This window comes from Trachemys scripta, chromosome 7, assembly GCF_013100865.1.
Source record: "Trachemys scripta elegans isolate TJP31775 chromosome 7, CAS_Tse_1.0, whole genome shotgun sequence".
Classification (NCBI taxonomy): Eukaryota; Metazoa; Chordata; order Testudines; family Emydidae; genus Trachemys; species Trachemys scripta.
Window position 1 is genome coordinate 54,841,569 of NC_048304.1, and position 20,524 is coordinate 54,862,092.

Sequence of the window (20,524 nt, forward strand, 5' to 3'; positions counted from 1 at the left end):
CCTACCGTGGTGGGTGAAATAAGGCAGCCTTTCCCAGAAACCTTCTGCAAAGGATTGCAGAGTGCCTCCACGAGAGCTTCCTAGAGATCTCCATGGAAGATTCCCGGGCCATCCCTGTGCACATAAACAGTCTTTTTCGGAGAGCACCCTCTGTGTAGCTGGAGTGGCCACTGATACCCACTACACTTACTTTTTTGTTCAGATTAAACATAAATATAATAGCACGTAACCCCTACAGTTTGATTGGAAATGTGTACTCACCAGAGATGCCTTCCCCGGCACCATGCTCCACCACCAACTGGTCCTGTGAAGGGATGGGCTCCAGGGTTAAAAACAGTTCTTGGCTGTCGGGGAGAATGGATCCTCTGCTTGCCTGCCTCACATTCTCCTCCTCATCATCATCAATAATGGCCTCCTCGTTGTTGCTCGAGGTCGCTCAGGGCTCCTGGCAGGTATCCATGGAGTGTTTTGGGGTAGTGGTGGGGTCACCACCGAGAATCGCATGCAGCTCCTCATAAAAGCGCCATATCTGTGGGGCAGAACCAGAACGACTGTTCACCTCCCTTTTCTTCTGGTATGCTTGCCGAAGCTCCTTTATTTTCACATGGCACTGCTGCGTGTCCCTGGTGTAGCCCTTCTCCTACATACCCCGTGCAATCTTGGCATAGATGTCAGCATTTCTTCTGCTGGATCGGAGCTCTGCCTGCACAGACTCTTCTCCCCACACAGCAATAAGATCCAAGACCTCCTGTGACTCCATGCTGGAGTGCCTTTGCAGCCTTGAGTCTCCATGATCAGCTGTGCTGGCGAGCTCTGCACGCTGATCAAACAGGAAATGAAAATTCAAAAGTTCCCGTGGCTTTAACAGGGGAGCAGCTGATTCCTCTGTACCCTGCTGACATGCAGTGGAGTTGAAAATGCTCACCAGAGCAGCCACAGCAGAGCACTGTGGGACAGCTCCTGGAGGCCAATTCATTAAAATTACGCAACACAGTGTCTACACTATCCCCATATCGACCCATGGATGTCGAATCAAGTGCTATACCTCTCGCGGAGGTGGAGTACAGAAGTCAGCTTTACAGGCCACTTAGGTTGGCGGAAGGGACTCAGCAGTGTAGACACATACTTTATTAAATTGACCTAATGCGGCTTATGTCGGCCTTACTTTGTAGTGTAGATCAGGCCTAAGTGTTAACCAATGTTCCCTTTAATGTTTCCCATGCATGTTCAGAATGGATTTTGTTATGTGCACCAATATGACAGTGATGTGTGACACATCACCTCCATATTGGTGCGCATAACAAAATTCATGTGGTAGGGGTGGGACTGAAGGGCTCAGCATATGGCAGAGGGCTCTGGCTGGGGGTGCAGGCTCTGGGGTGGAGCCAGGGATGAGGGGCTCAGGGCTGGGGCAGAGATTTAGGGTGCGGGGGGTGAGAGCTCCGGCTGAGGGGAGGTCTCTGGGGTGGAACCGGGGATGAGGAGTTCAGGGTGCGGGAGGGGGCTCAGGTCTGGGACAGGGGGTTGGAGTGCGGGGGTGGGGGAGGGTGAGGGCTCTGGCTGGGACTGCAGGCTCTGGGGTGGGGCCAGGGATGAGGGGTTTGGGGTGCAGGCTGCCCTGGGGCTACCTGGGCTGGCGGGGGGAGAGAAGTGCCTCTCCCTGCTGTGGCAGCTCCAGGGCTGGGTTGGGGCCAGGGGATGGGTGCTTCTCCCCCAGCCGTAGCAGGTCCGAGCCAGGGCTGGGTTGGGGCATGGGGAGGGACACACCTCTCCCTCGGCTGCAGCAGGTCTGGGACTGGGGGAGAGGCATCTCTCCCCCACATAGCCCTAAGTGCCTGTGCGGCGATTAATAGGCTGCTGTGCAGCTGCGCAGCTTAGAGGGAACTTAGGTGCTAACTACTACTATTATTATTGTTGTTACTATGGGGGCTAGAACTGAAGTGGAGGGACCCAATTTCATTTCCAACAGGGTGGCTGCAGCCAGAGCTGTCTTAAGCATCAGGCCCATCTTTCTTACATCACAGGTATAGAAAATGCCAGCTGCTCCTTCCCTCTCCTGAAAACACCCCTTCCAGCCATATCTGCATCTGCAACAATACGTGGCTGATGTCTTCTGAATCCCAGCAGCAGCAGAGGTTTCTGCATGGGATGGAAGGATTTCAGCTACAAATTTATTTTCTAAGCTGCCTAAACAAAAAGTCTCCGTTTTCATCTGTATCCAAATCTAAGACAGGAGGTATGAGAATAAAGATACAGAACAATAAGCTATTGTGCACAACAACCATAAGTTATAAAAGGACTGTCATAAAAATATTGCCAGTGTGAATAGAGAAAATATTTTGAGTAGTCAGTCTCTTTTAGTAGCATTAATTTCACCCCAGTACATTATAAAATAATCCATCAGCCTTAAGTAACAGCTATTATCCCAGCCTCTAAATGCATTCTGCTTGGACATTTCCATGAAACGGCTTTTCTTCTCTCTTGGTTTTCACAGTGTCCCCGCAACACCCGGTAGGCAGACTTAATCTAACATGCCTCATGTCACATCACTGGGACTGTGAGATAACACCAGCCAAGGAGCTAAGGAGAAAACGTATATAATTGATAAACACTGGCTGAATCAAATATAATGTGGGACAGAAGCACATGCTAGAATGAACAAGCCTCTTCCCTGCCCCACCGCAGCTCCAACCAGTATACCTCCAGGCTGGCCAACAGTATCCCCTGCTATTCTAGTGTCACAAAGCTCTCCTAAATAGACTCACTCTAATCTGGTCTGCTGTTTCAGCCCTGGGATCCCAACACAGCCCTCACCAATGAACTTCAAACCAAAACAGTATCACATGCTGCTAAAGTCCACTAAATTCCACCCTTGACTGCAACAAGGAAAGGCTCAGGCAGTGGGGACAGGCTGACAAACCCCAAGTGAGGGCAAAGAATTCGGCAAAGAAAAATTTTTAAAAGGAACAACGATAGATAGGCATAAATCCAAAATCTGATAAATTTTACTTCTCTTTAAATGGAATATAAATTGAATGAAAATTCAATGTGTGCCGGTTTTGCCATAACCACACATTAAGACTCAATCAATCAAGCTTATTGCAGCATTTAAAAATACCTACAAGACAATCCATGGCTTTCCTCAATACTGCACCATGAGATAGCTAATAGAGTCTAGGTGCTTCAGGGAACCTGGAAGGATGCTGAAAGTGAAGAATGTCCAAGTAATCTTCTTGGAGATCCTTCACATTTCATAAGTAAAGGAAGACAGAAGGATCCTGGAAGTGAACGGCTGGCTAGGTACGTGTTGTAAAGTGGAGGGTTTTGTGGAACACTGGCCCACCCTGTGTGAGGTCAGGGACTGCACAGTTTGGTAGGCCTCCATCTCAGCAGAAATGGAACCCATCTGCTAGGGGATAGGCTGGCTAGATTGGTCAGGAGTGCATTAAATGAACAACAAAATGCGAGGGTGAAAACAGGAAACAAATGAGCACTTATTTAGCACAAAATCAAGATGCTGAGAGAAAAATTAATCAAGACACCAAAAGATGTGAAGAGAAGAAATTCTTTAATTGCCTATACACCAATGCTAGAACCCAGAATAATAAACAAGAGGAACTGGAATTGCTTATTTATGAGCATAAATTCACCCTATCTTATATTACCAAAACCTGAACAGGATTTGCATGATATGAATGTTAAAATCAATGGTTACAACCATTTAAGGAAGGATCAAGTGGGCAAAAGGGGAGAGATAGCAGCAGTCTATTTAAAAAACAATATTACTTATTTCCAAGTCACTGGCAATTTGGAAGAAAGTGATCTTGAATGCTTATAGATAAGTGTCCTAACAGGTACAGCACAAAATGGGGTATTAGCTGGTGTGTGCTACAGACCACCAAATCACCTTAGAGAACAGGTTTACCCTTAAGCATCCAATGTATGGGGGGAGAAAGCTGCACTAGCATGTGGGACTTCTGGAGGTCTCATGTTGCCAGTACTAAAACATCCTCAGAATTACTAAAAATTGTATAGCTACAATTTTTAAGTCAAAAGATGTTGAGTCCGATACAGAGGATTTCTATAGTAGACCTCCTCCTGACAGACAGAAATCCTCTTTTTTTTTTACAAACACAATAGGATTTGCCACACTGGATCAGACCAGTAACCCACCTCATTCAGTATCCTGTCACTTTCCCAGCCCAGTACCATTTGCTTCAGGAGGAGGTTCACAACACTCTACAATAGGCATTTATGGGATCATAGCCCGCAGGAACGATTTTTCTCCTAATCCCCAACAGTTAAAAGCTGGCTCAGACCCTTGATGGTGCTAGGCCCTTTCCAAAATTCTTGGCATCTTTGTTGTTGTGGTTTTGTTTGTTTAAGTATTTATAGAACACTGGATAGTCTTGCATTCTACATAGAGGTATAATCACTTTTTTAAGCCTGCGAATATCTTGGCCTCAATGTTACATTGTGTCAATGAGTTCTACAGACTGTGTGCTGTGTGAAACATATTTCCTTTTATGAGTTTTGAATTTAAGACCTTCCAATTTCATTTACGGTCCCCCCTCTGCCAATAACGTATCTATTCTTAACTTACATCACCACCTGATGTGTTTTTTTTTTTTTTTTTTTCATTTTAGCAGTTCTTTTAATGGGTGACACACAGGAGACCATTCTATTCTTGCATCTTTTCAATGGTTTCTTCCTTGTATTTGCCCTTCTCCTTGCCAACCTGGCGAGACTTTGCTTTGCGTTCCAAGATCTTTTTGCGATCCTTGTCCAATTTTAGCCTAGTGATCACCACCTTGCTAGGATGGATTCCAACATGGACTGTTGTGCCGTTGGCCTTCTCACGCTGTACACGTTCAATGTAGATGACGTATTTTTTTCTGTATACCTGGACTACCTTGCCGATTTGCTGGCCTTTATAATGTCCCCGGACAACCTGGACTTCATCATCTTTTCGGATAGACATAGAGCGGACATTGTATTTCTGCCTTAGCTCCTTGGAAAGAGGAGAAGACATGATCTTCCTGCGAATGTGAGAGGGTGCATTGAAGTGCCTCTTGCGGTTCTTGCTGCGGTCCGAGGTCACAAAAGGATTGAACTTCATTTTGGCCCGCTGCTGGCTCCACTATGGCCGCCAGGATGTTAGAAGTCTTCAATGTCTCCTTGGCAGAGAAGCTATTTAAGAAGTATCTATCTGTGACAGTCTGTATCCCTATGTCCACCACTTTTACAAGACTACGATAAATTTTGTGCAAACTATGCCGTGTAACGTATCATTTGAAAACTCACGATTTGTTGATCATTATTCTCCTGGATAAAATGTGTGTGGCAACACTGTAAAAGTTATAAGATTCTACTGTAAGATGTTACTAAGACATATTCCAAATCTGGGGAAGCAGCCCAAACCAGTTAATCAGAGACAAAAGGCAAACTGACACTCAGCCAAGTGTCAACAAAATCAAATGGACTGTCACCTGGTTAAGTGGCCATTCTTTGGGAGGAAAAAGGGTGTAAGAAATGTACATATTGGCAAAGAAACAACTGGAGGTTCCCGTCCCCACAGACTTTCTGAGTCCTGAACCGAAGTTGGAGATGATTCTCAAAGAGGAGGAAAAGTATAAGAATGGGGAAGACACACCCCAAGTTATTCTTCCCTTTCTCTCTACCCATGGCTGCCACAACCCCTGAGAAACATAGTAACAGCTTTGGACTGAGGGAGGCATCCTGTCTGAAAGAAATTCAGCCAGTAAGACATGCTAAGACATGTGGTGAGAGAGACTTTTGCTTTGAATACACTTAGCTTTTTAAGTTAGATGTTAGTTCCATTTTATCTTATTTCTTTGTAACCAAATTCTGACTTTTATGCCTATTACTTGTAATTACTTAAAATCTATCTTTCTATAGTTAATAAATTTGTTTTATTATTCTATCTAAACCAGTGTACTTGAATTGAAGTGCTTGGGAAACTCCATTTGAGATAGCACGATTTGTGGATATCATTTTCTATTAATAAAATGATGGATTTTATGAGAGCTTATGTTCTTCAGGAGAGGACTGGGCCGTACAAGATGCACATTTATGGGGGAAAGTCTGGGACTGGGAATTTACTGGTTTTGCTCTGCAGTATAATTCAAGAGTGGCTGGCCATAGCACTCATACAGTACAGCTGAGAGTAATTTATATGTTGGGGGTAATTAACATGCTGGGGCTGTGTGTGAGCAGATGAGGAATGGTTGCTCTCATAGCAAAGCAGTGTAAAAGGCACTCCAGGCTGGAGAATTGAGGGAACACAGCTGTTCAACCGTCCAGATTGTACCCTGGGTAATGTCGCACCATCATTATAGCAAATCCAACTAAAAATTTAAGTTACTATATGACCATACGTTGGAATTTGGGACAAAGATCTAAGTGTAGGATATTGTTTCTCTCTATCCTCCATTTTTTTCCCCACTGAGCATCCAGATTAACTCTGAAGAGCAGTTTGTGACCCAATCAGCACAAACATGTTTACATTTGGCAATGAACAGTTCTAGTAAATAAACAACCATCATCATCTGCCAGTTACAGAATCAAGGAGGGAATTCCGAGCTCAAAAGACACCTCCCACCAGCGCACATTATGCAGACAAGATTAAAGACAGAACATTTTACAGAGAAGCCTCAGGCAAATGTCATTTTTCCATTTGATCCTAAAAAATAATTCCTGGCATGGAGGAGCTATCCAGGGCTTCAAAACAGCAGAAGTCAGTGCTGGGCAACAAAGTGAAAAGTTCAACTACAAATCAACATCTCCTTTACTTCCTTGTAAAGACATTCAAAGAGCACTTGTGCACTTTGATTTCTCATTCAACTCCCCACATTTTCCCCTCTCAGAAACTTGAACTTAACATCATTCCCTAATTGTTCTGTTCTTTTTCATTAGGAAACCATGTCTCTCCCACCCTCCTCCGCTCAGCATTCCTAATGGACCTGGTGGAACACAGCTGTGCTTACTGTTTTAATACACCAGCATCATCACCAGCATTATCCAGGGATAACTGAATGGAGAGTACAGACAGTCCTCGGACTTATGACACAATTGGTTCCTGAAAATCGCATCTTAAGTCAAAACTTCATAACTCAATTTTCTCATAGGAAGAATGTCGGATCAAGCGTCAAAAGTCAAAACGTCAGAAAGTCAAAACAGGATGTCAATTTATAAACACGGTAAGTGCCATTCGTCGTAACTCGAATGTCATAAAGTTGAGGACTTGCCTATATGCTTATCAAATCTGCAGATGAAACCAAGCATGTTGGGGGACAGGATTAGAATTCAAAACAACCTTGACAAATTGGAGAACTGCTCTGAATTCAACAAGATGAAATTCAGGAAAGACAAATGCAAAATAATCCACTCACTCTCACTCAGACCTCTGTGCTTTCTGCCACATAACCCCTGAGGTCTGCAGCCCATCTCTTAACCAGTCCACCACACCTCCACCCTTTCCTCCTTGAAGTTTCTCTTTAAATTGGCCTTCATTCCAAAGGCCTGCACAAACCCTACTCCCTCCCCTCAGCTAACAAACTTTTCCTCAGAAGAAGCTAAAATGAAGTAGTAAGGTTAAAAGAAAAAAATCCAGAGAAATACCATGAAATTGGAAAGCTCCACAGCAGACTTTGCCAGTCAGTCACACTGTTCTTTGTTGCAACCCATCCTTCCCTTTGGGGGCAAGGACCATGTTGTTTCACCTGTCTGAGAAGCTTCTTGGAGCTAAGCAAATATTTTGTATTAATCTGTGCAACTCTGGGAACAAGTTTTGAGCAAGTAACCTCCTGTTACATTGCACACAAGGCAACCCCAGATAATAAATCTGGTCTGTAGATTTAAAAATGTTATTAAAGCGAATGTTAAAAAAATTATATAGTACACAGTTTAAGAAAAGAGTGTCTGTACATCTCGGTATAGAGCTTAGATTATCCACAATACAAAGTTTGTTTTAAAAAGTCGTAAGATACATAATCAGCAATAACTCAAATTAAGGTGAATAAATTTAACAATATAGTTTAGATATTAGAATCCGAAAACTCGGGTATATCACTTATGAAAGTTATACAGAGAGTTGGTTGTAGAAAGCAAATATAGGAATGAGTGTAGATTGTCCCTCAGTAATTGAGCATTTAGGGTAGACTGTCCATTTGGAAAATACTTTCTCCACTGCACTTCTCACTGGCACTCCCACTCATCCCTCCTAGTATTGCCGATGTCCAGTGATGTGTTCTATGTAGATGTCCCTCAACCATCTGATGACGTCCAACACCATGAGTTGCTGCATCAGCCAAGCGTAGCACTGACCAATTCCGCATTCTCTCAACACTGGTTCATTACTGGGGTCCCATGCACCCAGGGCTCCGATGATCAGCGCATCTGTCTGAATCTGGTAAACCCTAGCTTTCAAGGTGTTGGCCAGAGGGTCTCCACCTTTTGAGCTCGGGCATCACAGAAGGCTGGGGTCCTGTTCTTGAAGGGCACTGTGACCTCCACCACGATGATCTTCTTCCCATCCTCGCTGGTGATAACGATGTCCGGTCGCAGTTGGCTGTCGGTTCCGGGGATGGTGGAGTTCATGGCAACCTCCCCTACAGTTGGTGGAATGGCGCCGACCAGGTGATCTTGGATGGCGTTGTGTCGCAGCTGCCAGGCTCTGGAATGGGGCTTGCAGCTACACAGGACGTGGGGTAGTGTCCTGTTGGCATAGCCGTACTTCCTACATAGCTTGTCTCGATTCCTGTGGCAGATGGCTCCATTCAGTGAAACGCGGTTGAACCTCCAGTCGGCAAATGGGGTAAAGCTGCCCCCGGGGAGGAAGTGATTGCTGGTGTCCCACTTGCACGTCACCTCGAACGCCTTGCCCTGGTCCGGCTTCCGCGTCAGGTTTTCCACATACTGGCAGCAGATGGCATCCTTCAGGGTCCTCTCCAGCATGGTTCTAGCTTTCAAAGTGAGGATTGTGTGGTCCATGTTCTTCACCTGTGGCACCAGGACTCCCAGCTCCTTGCACCACATCCAGCGGCAGCCGATACACTTCTCCAGTTGTCACGTAGTGTTGCGGGCACGAGTCCAGAGCAAAGCCAAGTCTCCCCTGTCTCTTCCAAATTCGCCTTCCAGCGACCTGCTCAGGTAGGTGGTGACATCTTGGTTGGAGGGGGTCCTGGCAATTTGCTTCTTGATGACATCCCGCATAGCACTTTCTGCAATGTTCCTCACCCTGGTGTCCAGGCACATCAGAAGGCGGAAGTGATCACTGCCACATCGTACAGATCACCCATGTGAGGGACACTGGTGTCACCCTGCCTGTGCGAGATGTACACCAGTTCATTGCTGGCTCTCTGGAGAAGAAATATCCACTTCTTTACTAACTGCCTGATGGTGTTGTCTGCCTTGTTCAGAGGTACCTTCGCCATGACAGATCCCCTCAGGACGAATGAGATACAGGGGATCAGGAAGGTGTTCAAGGCATTGATCTTCTGCCATGGTGCCAGTAGGGAGGAGTGGACCCTGGCCACATCTCATAGGATCTCCGTGATGGTATCCCTCAGGTGTATGCTGGACGTGGAAACCCATGGGTGTGCTGAGATGTTGGTATCCCACCCTCAAGGAATATCATAGGTTCACCCTGGATCTGTAAAGACGTCGCCTGGACTGAGTCCCTTCTACTGCCATCGATATGCAGGGACGCACACTTCCTAACATTGAAGCGGAGTCCCATCCAGTTGGCAGCCTGATCTCCAGCATTTGTTGGAGATACTTGGGGTTGTCTGCAGTCAGGACCAGATCGTCTGCATAGGCCAGGATATTCACGCTGTTGCTGTACAGGTCGAAACCGCATGGCTTGCTGGAGGTGGCTGGTATGAGCGGCTCCATGGCTAAGTTGAAAACGATGGGACTGAGGGGACAACTTTGCGTCACACCACTACGGATAGGAATTTCAGGGATCTCTCCTTCCATGGAGTGGATGGTGGTGGTGCAGCCTTCATAAAGTTCCCGGATCAGTTGGAGAAAGTTTTCAAGCATCCTGAACTCTCGCAGCATGACAAAAATGTGCTGGTGGAGCATTGATCCAAAAGCATTAGTCAGGTGGAGCCACACTATGACACATTGCCTCCGTGCCCTCCTGGCTGTGTGGATGGCAGTCTGAAGGACAAAGTTGTGTTCATAGCCGCCTTCGCATGACTCTCTGGGATAGGGTTACCATACGTCCGGTTTTTCCCGGACATGTCCGGCTTTTTGGCAATCAAACCCCCGTCTGGGGGGAATTGCCAAAAAGCCAAACATGTCCAGGAAAAATACCGGACGGGCACTGCCTCTCCCGCAGCTGCTCTGCTCCTCCCCTGACTCAGACTTCGGCTCTATTTAAGAGCCAAGCTGCCCGAGCCAGCGCTACCGGCTTCGGGCAGCCCCCATGCCTCCAGACCCCAGCCGCCGGCCGGGCACTTCTCCTCCCCAGCTCCAGCTGCTCTGCTCCTCCCCCGACTCAGACTTCGGCTCTGTTTAAGAGCCAAGCTGCCCGAGCCAGTGCTACCGGCTTCAGGCAGCCCCCTTGCCTCCAGACCCCGAGCCGCCGGCCAGGCACTTCCATTCCCGGGCTCCAGCTGCTCCGCTCCGGCGGCGCAGGGTCCAGAGGCAAGGGGGCTGCCCGAAGCCGGTAGCGCTCGGGCAGCTCAGCTCTTAAACAGAGCCGAAGAGTCAGGGGAGGAGCAGAGCAGCTGGAGCCCGGGAGGGGAAGTGCCCGGCCGGGGGCGCAGGGTCCGGAGGCATAGGGGCTGCCCGAAGCCCGAGCGCTACCAGCTTCACCGTTTGCCGGGCAGCCTCCAGATCCTGTGCCCCCAGCTGCACTGGGGGAAGCGCCAGCCGGGGGCGCAGGGTCTGGAGGCTGCCCGACAAACCGTGAAGCCGGTAGCGCTCGGGCAGCCCTTTTCGCGTGGCTGGGAGGGAGGAGGGGGAGTTAGGGCTGGGATTTTGGGGAAGGGGTGGGGAAGAGGCGGAGTTGGGGCGGGGGCGGGGCCAGGGTCCGTGGAGTGTCCTCTTTTTTTATTTTTTAAATATGGTAACCCTACCCTGGGAGCCTGGGGAGCAGAGTGGAGCAGGCTGGGGGGCGGTTTCCCTCCTTCCCCCCAGCCCTCTCCCCACGAAGGCCTGGGGCCAGCTCCCCCCCCCCATGGAGGCCTGGGGCCCCCCACGGGGGCGGGGGAGGAGCTGTGTAGGGCACCAAAATGGCTAGGGACGGCCCTGCTCACATCATGCTGCAAAGCCAATGAGGAAAACCAACACATCAAAAATGCCTGCTTAATTCACAGCGTCGGGCTTCCAGTAGTCTAACCCACAAATATTAGCAGATATGAAAAGTGTTTAACCTATGGTGTGCTCTCTTCGTTACAGAGCTTGAATGGGTATGTATAGAGATGGAAGGATTAAAAAGCAGGTTTAGGAAGATCACCTCATTTTGTTTTTCTGTGTTTTGATCATCCATATAACACAGATATTTGTGCAGATACTTCCAATATCAGATATCCCAGCTGTATGTGCAAAGTTGTCTAAGACTTGTCAGTACTTTTCCTGGGAGCTACGGAATGCAAAAAGAAGCAAAATGAAATGATGCTAATTTAAGGAGACATCATCTCCCCAGTAAAGTCATTAGGCAGTATCCTCTAGTGGAATAAGAGCCAGTCTTGGAATCAAGATGCTCCAGATCTCACGTTTGTTGTGTCATTATAGGTCTGTTACCAACCCTCTCCATGTCTCACTTTTCCCAAATATAAAATGGGGATAACCTCTCCCTCCCCACTGTGAGGGGCTCTGTATTAAGAGGGTAAAGAGCATAACTTCAGTAGAAAATGCAGTACCAGTTTCCCCATCGACAATGCAGCTGTGTAAGCACAAACATAGACAGGACACAGTGCTCATACCACCTTGTCATGATCATCTCACAGGACAGTGCTGAAAATGCTTGATCCCTGCCTACACTAGTGCTTGCACCCATTGTTGAAAGATCAGCACCAAGTTTTCCAGATAAGGCTATTGTGTGCCAAATACCTTGAACAAGGGAAGTGGTATAATAAGCGCTTATCTTTCTTTTCCTTTTGAAAGGTTATATGATGCCAACAGGGGGTGGGGGGCGGAGGCGCCTTAGAAGTAAGAAAATGGAACAATTCCGCCTCAGATTCTTTTTTGGGGAGGAGAGTCAATTGATAAAACCAGGAGCCAGTCAGCACACGCTATTTCTGACTGTTGTGAGAGCGGCATGACATGGCATGGCATTTATGGCAAGATAAGAACAGGCCACAATGTTGGGAGACTAGAGCATGCTGATTGGCTGCCAATCAACAGAATCCATCAGAGATGGAAAACTTCACAGAACCTCAGAAATATGGACATCATACAACTTTGTTCAATGAACGTTCCTGAGATAAAACTATTCTTTAGAAAAAAGCAAGTCCCATTGTGCACAACAAAATCCATATGATATGAGCTCTTCTTACCACAAATAAATTGCATTGCATTTGAAAATGTACGTTTTTATTAGAAATGGCTTTTGGATTCTTATTGGCAGCTGACATCTTACTGCAAAGCATCACAGACAGCAGAATGGCTGATATTTGTAACCTGCTTTAGATCCCACAGCATCAGAAGGAAAACCTGACTGTTTGATATTTAAACAAAACAGTCAAGAAGCGTTCTTATTCTGATTGTCATCCCAAACACCACAGCAGGATGGCAACTGGTTTGCACACAATCTCTGATATTGGATCCCAGCACTTTTAAGGTCACTTTTCAGAAGATGGCAGCTGCTAGCACAAAGCTCAGAAATGTCAATATTCATAAAAGTTACCTTCCAATTTAAAAATGTTACAGCCATGGGAAATTTCAGACTGCTGTGCTGTAGAATATGGGCAAAGCTCTCCTTTAAGACAAGGTTTTGCAATAAATCAGCAACTTGATACCAATTATTAACTGTACTGTGGTGAGGTCCAAAGGCCCGGGTGAGGTTCTGGGGCACATTGTGCTATGCACTCTCTCAGAGTGCCCCCTCTTAGCAGGAGCTAGAAGATTTCAGACACTGGTTGATTCCTCTCTATAGCAAAATTATTAACAACTTGTTGGGAACCCTCCCCCTAACCTCCACCCCACAAACCAAGCCTAACACATCTGTGAGGGGCCAGGAGGATCTGGCTTTTCCTTGAATTAGTGGATGATGCACTTCCCTGGAGTTAGACACTGCAGAGGTAACCTTATGACAGCCTGGTTTACAGAGGAGGTTGGGGCCTCTGATGATTGCACTTATTGCTGTAATCTTGAGCCAAATGCCGGAGGGTAATTGCTATTTCAAACTCTCCAAAGTCTGTGAAAACAGATAACCCATTGTTTAAAGATTTTAACTAAAAAAACAAAGCTGTGAAGCCTCAGGCAGAGAGAATAATGAAACACTGGCTAAGAGAGGAGAGTCCTTTGCATCATTTAGCTGCCTGCAGATTGCTGTGCTCTGCACACACTGCTTCTGTACAAGGAGCAGCAGTAGGAATTTGTGCCAGGAAGATGCATAGGCTAGCTCTGCGGACAAGAGAAAGGAGATTCCTTTGCTCCACCTCAAGGCAATCTGCTCCCAGATGTGCTACAAGCCAAGCTTTTCAAAAGTGACTTAGTCAACATCTTGAAAGCTGCATGATATTTTGCTACCAGTATAACAGCAAGGCAAATATAGCTAGGAGCTGCCCCAATGCAGCAAGTTAAAGAATGCAGAGCCGCCCCTTCTTCCTGCCCAGGAGAAAGATGCCATGCCTGAGCAACCCCAACAGCGCAACAACCACTATAAAAATGGCAGAGCTGCTGCTTTCCAAAACCAACTGAAATTAACATAAAAACCTCTCTACGAATTTTTAACCGGCCCAGCCAAAGTGACATTTCCTCAGTTGTCTCTGAATGGCCCTGGAGATTGGTAATAGGATAAGAAGAGCCTTTCCAATTGAGGTTCCCAATTCCAAATCTGAATCAAATCAGTAGTGACCAAAAGTTATCTGATGGTTGTATGATGGCCCTGTGACGCAAATCAGTGGATGCCAATCCTATTCATATAGGACCAGAGTCAGTATCTACAGTAGTTTGATTCTTAGGCCTTGGCTACACTTGTGAGTTACAGCACTGTAAAGCCACCCCCAGCACTGTAACTCACTCCCCGTCCACACTGGCAAGGCATTTGCAGCGCTGTATCTCCGTGGTTGCAGCGCTGCATGTACTCCATGTCCCCGAGAGGAATAGTGTGTATTGCGCTGCCGCTGCAGCGCTGCAGCAGTGTGGCTGCCCAATGCGCTGTGACTGGCCTCCAGAAGTATTCGGCAGTATCCCTCATCAACCTTGAGACCTCAGCCGTCCCTCTGATCGCCTGCTCAGAAACTGCAAAGACTTCAGGAAGAGACCGCGAAAAAGCAAAGAAGACATGCTGTAAGAAGTGATGCAGCAATCTATTAAAGAGAATGAGAAAGCACAGAACTGGAGGGAGAGAGAAAGCAGGATCCGCCAGGAAAACGCAGCGCACTGGTGGCAAAGCACGGAGCACCGGCGGCAAAACACAGATCGGCTCATAAGCATCCTGGAGTGCCAAGCAGACGCTATCTAGGAGCTCGTAGCCATGCAGAAGGAGCAGTACCGCAAACGTCACCCCCCCCTTACAGCCCTTGTCCCAAAACTCTTTCCATTGTGCCCCACTGTCACCTCCAACCCACTTTCCCCAACTTCCGTGTTCTTCATGCCACCAGCTGCCTTCAACACCAGTATCTTCACCACCCAGCCCTGAAAACCACGACCCTTACCCTCTGCACTCAACCCCCATCACCATGCAGTATAGCTATCCTGAAGTGCAGCACTCACTGCACAGCACACCAGACAGGACATACGCAAATCTGTGATTGTACCGTTCCCCATTCCACCCCTTGTTTCTTTTCAATAAATAATTTTTTTTCTTTTCAATACATGGATTTTTTGGCTTTGAAAACATTCTTTATTACTGCATAAAGTAAAAGCCCAGGAAATAAACAGGCACTGCAAGTCTGCTTGTCTGCTTAGCAAACACTGATTCCTAAAGATTGGAACTACTGCACTTCACTCCCGTGCAGGGCACCAGATATCACTGCTGGTTTTCAGCCTCAAACGGCTCCCTCAAGGGATCCCTAATCCTTGCAGCCCCGCGCTGGGTCCCTGTATTAGCCCTGCTCTCTAGCTGTGCAAATTCAGTCTCCAGGTGTTGAACCTCGGAGGTACATGCCTGAGTAAAGCTTTCACCCTTCCCTTCACAAATATTATGGAGGGCACAGCATGCGGATATAACCGCGGGGATGCTGTGTTCGGCCAAGTCCAGCTTCCCATACAGAGATCGCCAGCAGGCCTTTAAACAGCCAAAGGCACATTCCACAGTCATTCGGCACCGGCTCAGCCTGTAGTTGAACCGTTCCTTGCTGCTGTCAAGGCTCCCTGTGTAGGGTTTCATGAGACACGGCATTAACGGGTAAGTGGGATCTCAAAGGATCACAATGGGCATTTCAACTTCCCCTACCATGATCTTCCGCTTTGGGAAAAAAGCCCTGGCCTGCATCTTCCTGAACAGCCAAGTGTTCCGAAAGATGCGTGCGTCATGCACCTTTCCAGGCCAGCCTGTGTTAATGTCAATGAAACGCCCACAGTGATCCACAAGCGCCTGGAGAACCATAGAGAAATACCCCTTCCAATTAACGTACTCGGATCCTAGGTTGGGTGGTGCCAGACTAGGAATGTGCGTCCCATCTATCGCCCCTCCACAGTTAGGGAACCCCATTTGTGCAAAGCCATCTACTATGTCCTGCACATTACCCAGAATCACGGTTTTTCTGAGTAGGATGCGATTAATGGCCCTGCAAACTTGCATCAACACAATTCCAACAGTCAACTTTCCCACTCCAAACTGGTTTGCGACTGACCGGTAGCTGTCTGGAGTTGCCAGCTTCCAGATTGCAATAGCCACCCGCTTCTCCACTGGCGGGGCAGTTCTCAATCTCGTGCCCTTGCACCGCAGGGTGAGGGCGAGCTCCTCACACAGTCCCATGAAAGTGGCTTTTCTCATCCAAAAGTTCTGCAGCCACTACTCGTTATCCCAGACTTCCATGACAATGTGATCCCACCACTCGGTGCTTGTTTCCCGAGCCCAAAAGTGGCGTTCCACGGTGCTGAGCATGTCCGTGAATGCCACAAGCAATTTCGTGTCGTACGCGTTATGCGGCTTGTTAGCATCGTCGGACTCCTCACTCTCACTGTCACTTTGGATCTTAAGGAATAGTTCAACAGCCAAACGTGACGTGCTGGCGAGATAAGTCAGCATACGCCTCAGCAGTTCGGGCTCCATTTCCCGCAGACAGATCGTGCTGCACAGAAACCGTTGAAAGATGGCGCCAAAGGTGGACGGAAACAAAGGGATTTCTGGGATGCGAAGCGATGCATCACGGGGCGTTGGGACAGGACCCAGAATGCCCCGCACCCACGCCCCCTTCCCACAACCCACGGCGCCAGAATGGGAAGAGGTGCTTTGTGGGATAGTTGCCCATAATGCACCGCGCCCAATGGCGCAGCAAATACTGTAAATGTGGCCACGACAGTGCGCTGGGCAGCTGTCAGTGTGGACAGACTGCAGCGCTTTCCCTACTCAGCTGTTCGAAATCAGGTTTAACTCACAGCGCTGTACATCTGCAAGTGTAGCCAAGGCCTTATATGGTGTCTATCATTGTAGCAACCAAATTTCTATCAAGAATTTTGGGAGAAACTACATTGACCCTTCCAAAAAGGTATGAGAAAGTTGGGTTTTCAATTTTATTTGAGAATAATTTATTGTAAGAAAATTAAGTTAGGCTTGAGTGTTGCATTTGGTGTTGAATGCAGAAAGATCAGTGGGCATTCTTATTTCATTTGGCTGAGAGTTCCAGGATCTTGGTCGAGCACTTGTGAAAGTTCTGCCATCTGTGCCCACAAGTCTCCCTCCACCATCTCATCCTCATCCCAGATATATGAAGAGTTTCAAAGTTAAAAGAGAATGCACCTGTCAAGAGAGGTCATAACTGCATAGGGAGAAGACAATCTCAAGAAGGGCTCCAAATGTCACAAGAAAAACACTGTATGGGACTCTGGATTCAATAGGCGAGCCTGTGCAGAGAGCAGAGCACTAGGGTAACATACTCTCAGTGACTTGGTTTGCTCAATACATCAAAATTGGTGTCTTTTGGTCCCTTGCTACCAGTCTAAATACAGAGACTATGAACTGATAGGGTGATGAAGAGCGAACTACCTTTGATTCCCTGGCGGTGGTCCTTCCACCTCTTGGGGCAAAAGATGGTACTCCCTCCAAGTCTATTAATCTGGACCAATTTTTAAAAACATTAAATACAGCTTATTAGACCTAGTGGTTCATAAGCACATTCCATCCTTCAAGCAAATTTCAGCTTTGAACTTGAACACTGTATCAACCTCCACTACTGTCTAGTCTTATACTTTGGGGCAGGGACTATCTTTTTGTTCTGTGTTTGTACAGCACCTAGCACCAGTGCTGGGCTTACAATTGCACCAGTGGCACCATGGAGCCGGGCCTATGCTCAGAAGGGGCCCCAGCCTGCTCCGCTTGGCTCCCCCCAGCCCACCACTTCCTCCTCTTGGCCTGCAGGGTTGTGCAAGGCGCAAGGGGGGGACTCTGGCCATATGGAGTGGGGGGGGGGTTGCAGAGGTGCTAAATTTCTGATTTCCCCATGGGTGCTTGACCCCAGCTCTGTCCCAAGCCCCACCCCAGTCCACCCTTTCCTCCAAGGCCCTGCCCCCCACCTCTTCCTGCCCCCGCTCCGCCCCTGCCCTGCCTCTTCCTGCCCCTGCTCCTCCCCTTCCCCCCAGCACCTCCTGCCCACTGCTGAACAGCTGATCAGCAGTGGGCGGGAGGCGCTGGGGACGAGGGGGAGGATCTGATTGGCAGGGCTGCCGGTGGGTGCTGAGCACACACTATTTTTTTTCCTGTGGGTGCTCCAGCCCCAGAGCACCCATGGAGTCGGCACCTATGGGGTGCAGGGCAAGGGGGGGCCGTGTGGCATCGCATGGGCCCACCCCCGAGGGGAAGGGGCATGCTGGTAGCACTGGGCTGGGCAGGCCACTGTACATCTGGCAACTGCTGGTTTGTAAATAGTGCCCTCGCACTGAGCTGGGTGGAGCAGGGCCACTCCTGCCCTGCCCTGCCCCATTGCCCCTGGCTGGCCCCTCGCTCTGGGGACTGACCTCCCTGCACCATGCTCCATTGCCCCTATGGGGGCCCACAAATATGTTTGGCACCAGGCCCACAAAATATTAATCCAGCCCTGCCTAGCACATCTGAGTCCTGGTCCATGAGTGTGCTCTATGGTAATAGTCGTAATAATAAATATGTTCTTGCCTATCTTCTCCCTCTTACAAAATGAGCTGCAGTAAAATAAAAATGTATACAAAAAGGGGCCTGAGCACTCTAAAAGCTTCAACCTTCCAGTTCCTTCATATAAGACTCCTTAGTCCCACTCCCAAACATCCATCTAGTGTAACAAGGAGGATCAGGAAGTCAGCGATGGGATGGTATGATGATAAAAGGAGATGTGTTAAAGAGAAAAAAAAATCTCCCAAGATAGGCGGGGAACAAATACTTGAGTGGAAAAACAAAAACAGGAAGCTTTTTGAAGAAAGCTGTAGGTTTATAAATAGCTGTCTGAAAACATGGATCTGATACTCTGGAGTGAAGAGAGGGAGGGGTGAAGAGCACAGGAATTAGTGTGACCAGACACCAAGTGTGAAAAATCGGGATGGGGGTGAGGGGTAATAGGAGCTTATATAAGAAAAAGACCCAAAAATCGGGACTGTCCTATAAAATCGGGACATCTGGTCACCCTAACAGGGATGTACCAATACTTTTGGCACAGCTCATCAGACTGACTGAGAGCTACTGGAGAAAGGCTTCAAGGCAGGTATGGTGGAGCCCATGACTATAGGACGCACCCAGATCTTGACACCTTGACCAATCCAACAAAGGTGGAAAGCTCTCTCCTCTCCTGGATCTTCTGTGATCATGCGTGTCTCCTCCACTCAAGACCATTCACACTAAGGTCTCTAAGGAAGTGCTCCCTCACTCATGGGGGGATAGAGGGGGAGAGGAGAGTTTAAACAGAATGAGGAATAGAGAGGAGGCAGAGGTGGTACCATATCAGCTATTAGGAGCACAGCTCACAGCCTTGTTTCTCTTACCAATTTTTAGCCTGATAGGCCTTTATTTGTGGTTTCTAAGAGCGAGCTGAAGAACAGGCCATAAAATGGGAACTGGTTTCCAGCCTTAACTTTACTGTACTGTTTGCTGCTTCTCCATTATTAATTGATAATCTGGAAAACAGGTTGAGCCTGTAGCAGCAAAATTTTGAGATGATAAAATTATTTAGGTGAGTCGTGACTAATAAAGTCTGAGAGAAACTTCAAAGGTATATAAGAAACGGGCAGCACAATGACAGATGAAATTCAGAGTTGAGAAACACAAAGTAATGCACTTTGAAAAGATATATTCAAAATATTCATAACCAATACTGGCTTCTAAATTAACTGCAACTACACAAGAAACCTGCATTAGTGTGGAGAGCACAGTAGATACCTCTGCTCAGTGTGCAGCAGTGGTTAAAAAAAACCCACCATACAAACCAACGTTGGAATGTATAAACACAACGATTGACAATGTCATGCCATTACATAACTCAACAGATTATATTATGTACTACAACATACTACATTAGTGCAAACAAGGGACCTTCAAGTTCATGCCCACAGCATCCACACAGGGCAGTTACAGCACAACACTTTGGCACACACGGCTATTCATGCCCCCAAAGGTCAAACTGCAGGGCAGCGTAGACATGCCCTTTGTAATAGAAGCAGTATGTTACCCATCAGCCAAAGGGGCCATTCACTCCATCTCCATTCAGCAATACAGAGATGTGATAAAGACATCTTGACAGAAGAACAGAGTAATTATACAACAGCTGTAATAGATGCAAGAGAATTAAAGTAACGAGTCCAAGAAAGGTCACACTTAATAGTAACTGTAATTAGAACAATAATTAAACACAAGCTTGATTTAAAATCTTAAACCCAGCATACAGAAACCAATAAAACTGCTTCAAGAAATCAAATATGATTGTGGGAGGAGGGAATTTGCTTTTAAAAGTAATGGTTGGGGGTGAGAGAGGGGGAGGCAAAATCAATATTTTGCATGAACCATGACAAGTTTTACTGTGGGAAGCTCTGTGCTTATATGGCATGAGGCCAAGGCTTCATCATTCCAAGTACTGTGGGATGATACTAAGAACAAACTACTTATACTAACGCATCCTAATGGCACATGCTTTCATCATCTCCTGGAGTCAGGGTGGTATTTATTCTGGAAATATTGGTTTAAGATCGGATCTCTCATGAAGGC

The 20,524-nt window shown here is 47.3% G+C and overlaps 1 protein-coding gene across 1 annotated transcript; it reads right to left on the reverse strand.

The window, feature by feature from the left end:
• Positions 1 to 4,624: 4,624 nt before the first annotated feature.
• LOC117880945 (60S ribosomal protein L26) lies at positions 4,625 to 5,174 on the reverse strand. The gene has a single exon (XM_034777560.1). The coding sequence runs from the start codon at positions 5,117 to 5,119 to the stop codon at positions 4,682 to 4,684; it is 438 nt and encodes a 145-aa protein (XP_034633451.1). The 5' UTR covers positions 5,120 to 5,174; the 3' UTR covers positions 4,625 to 4,681.
• Positions 5,175 to 20,524: the final 15,350 nt, after the last annotated feature.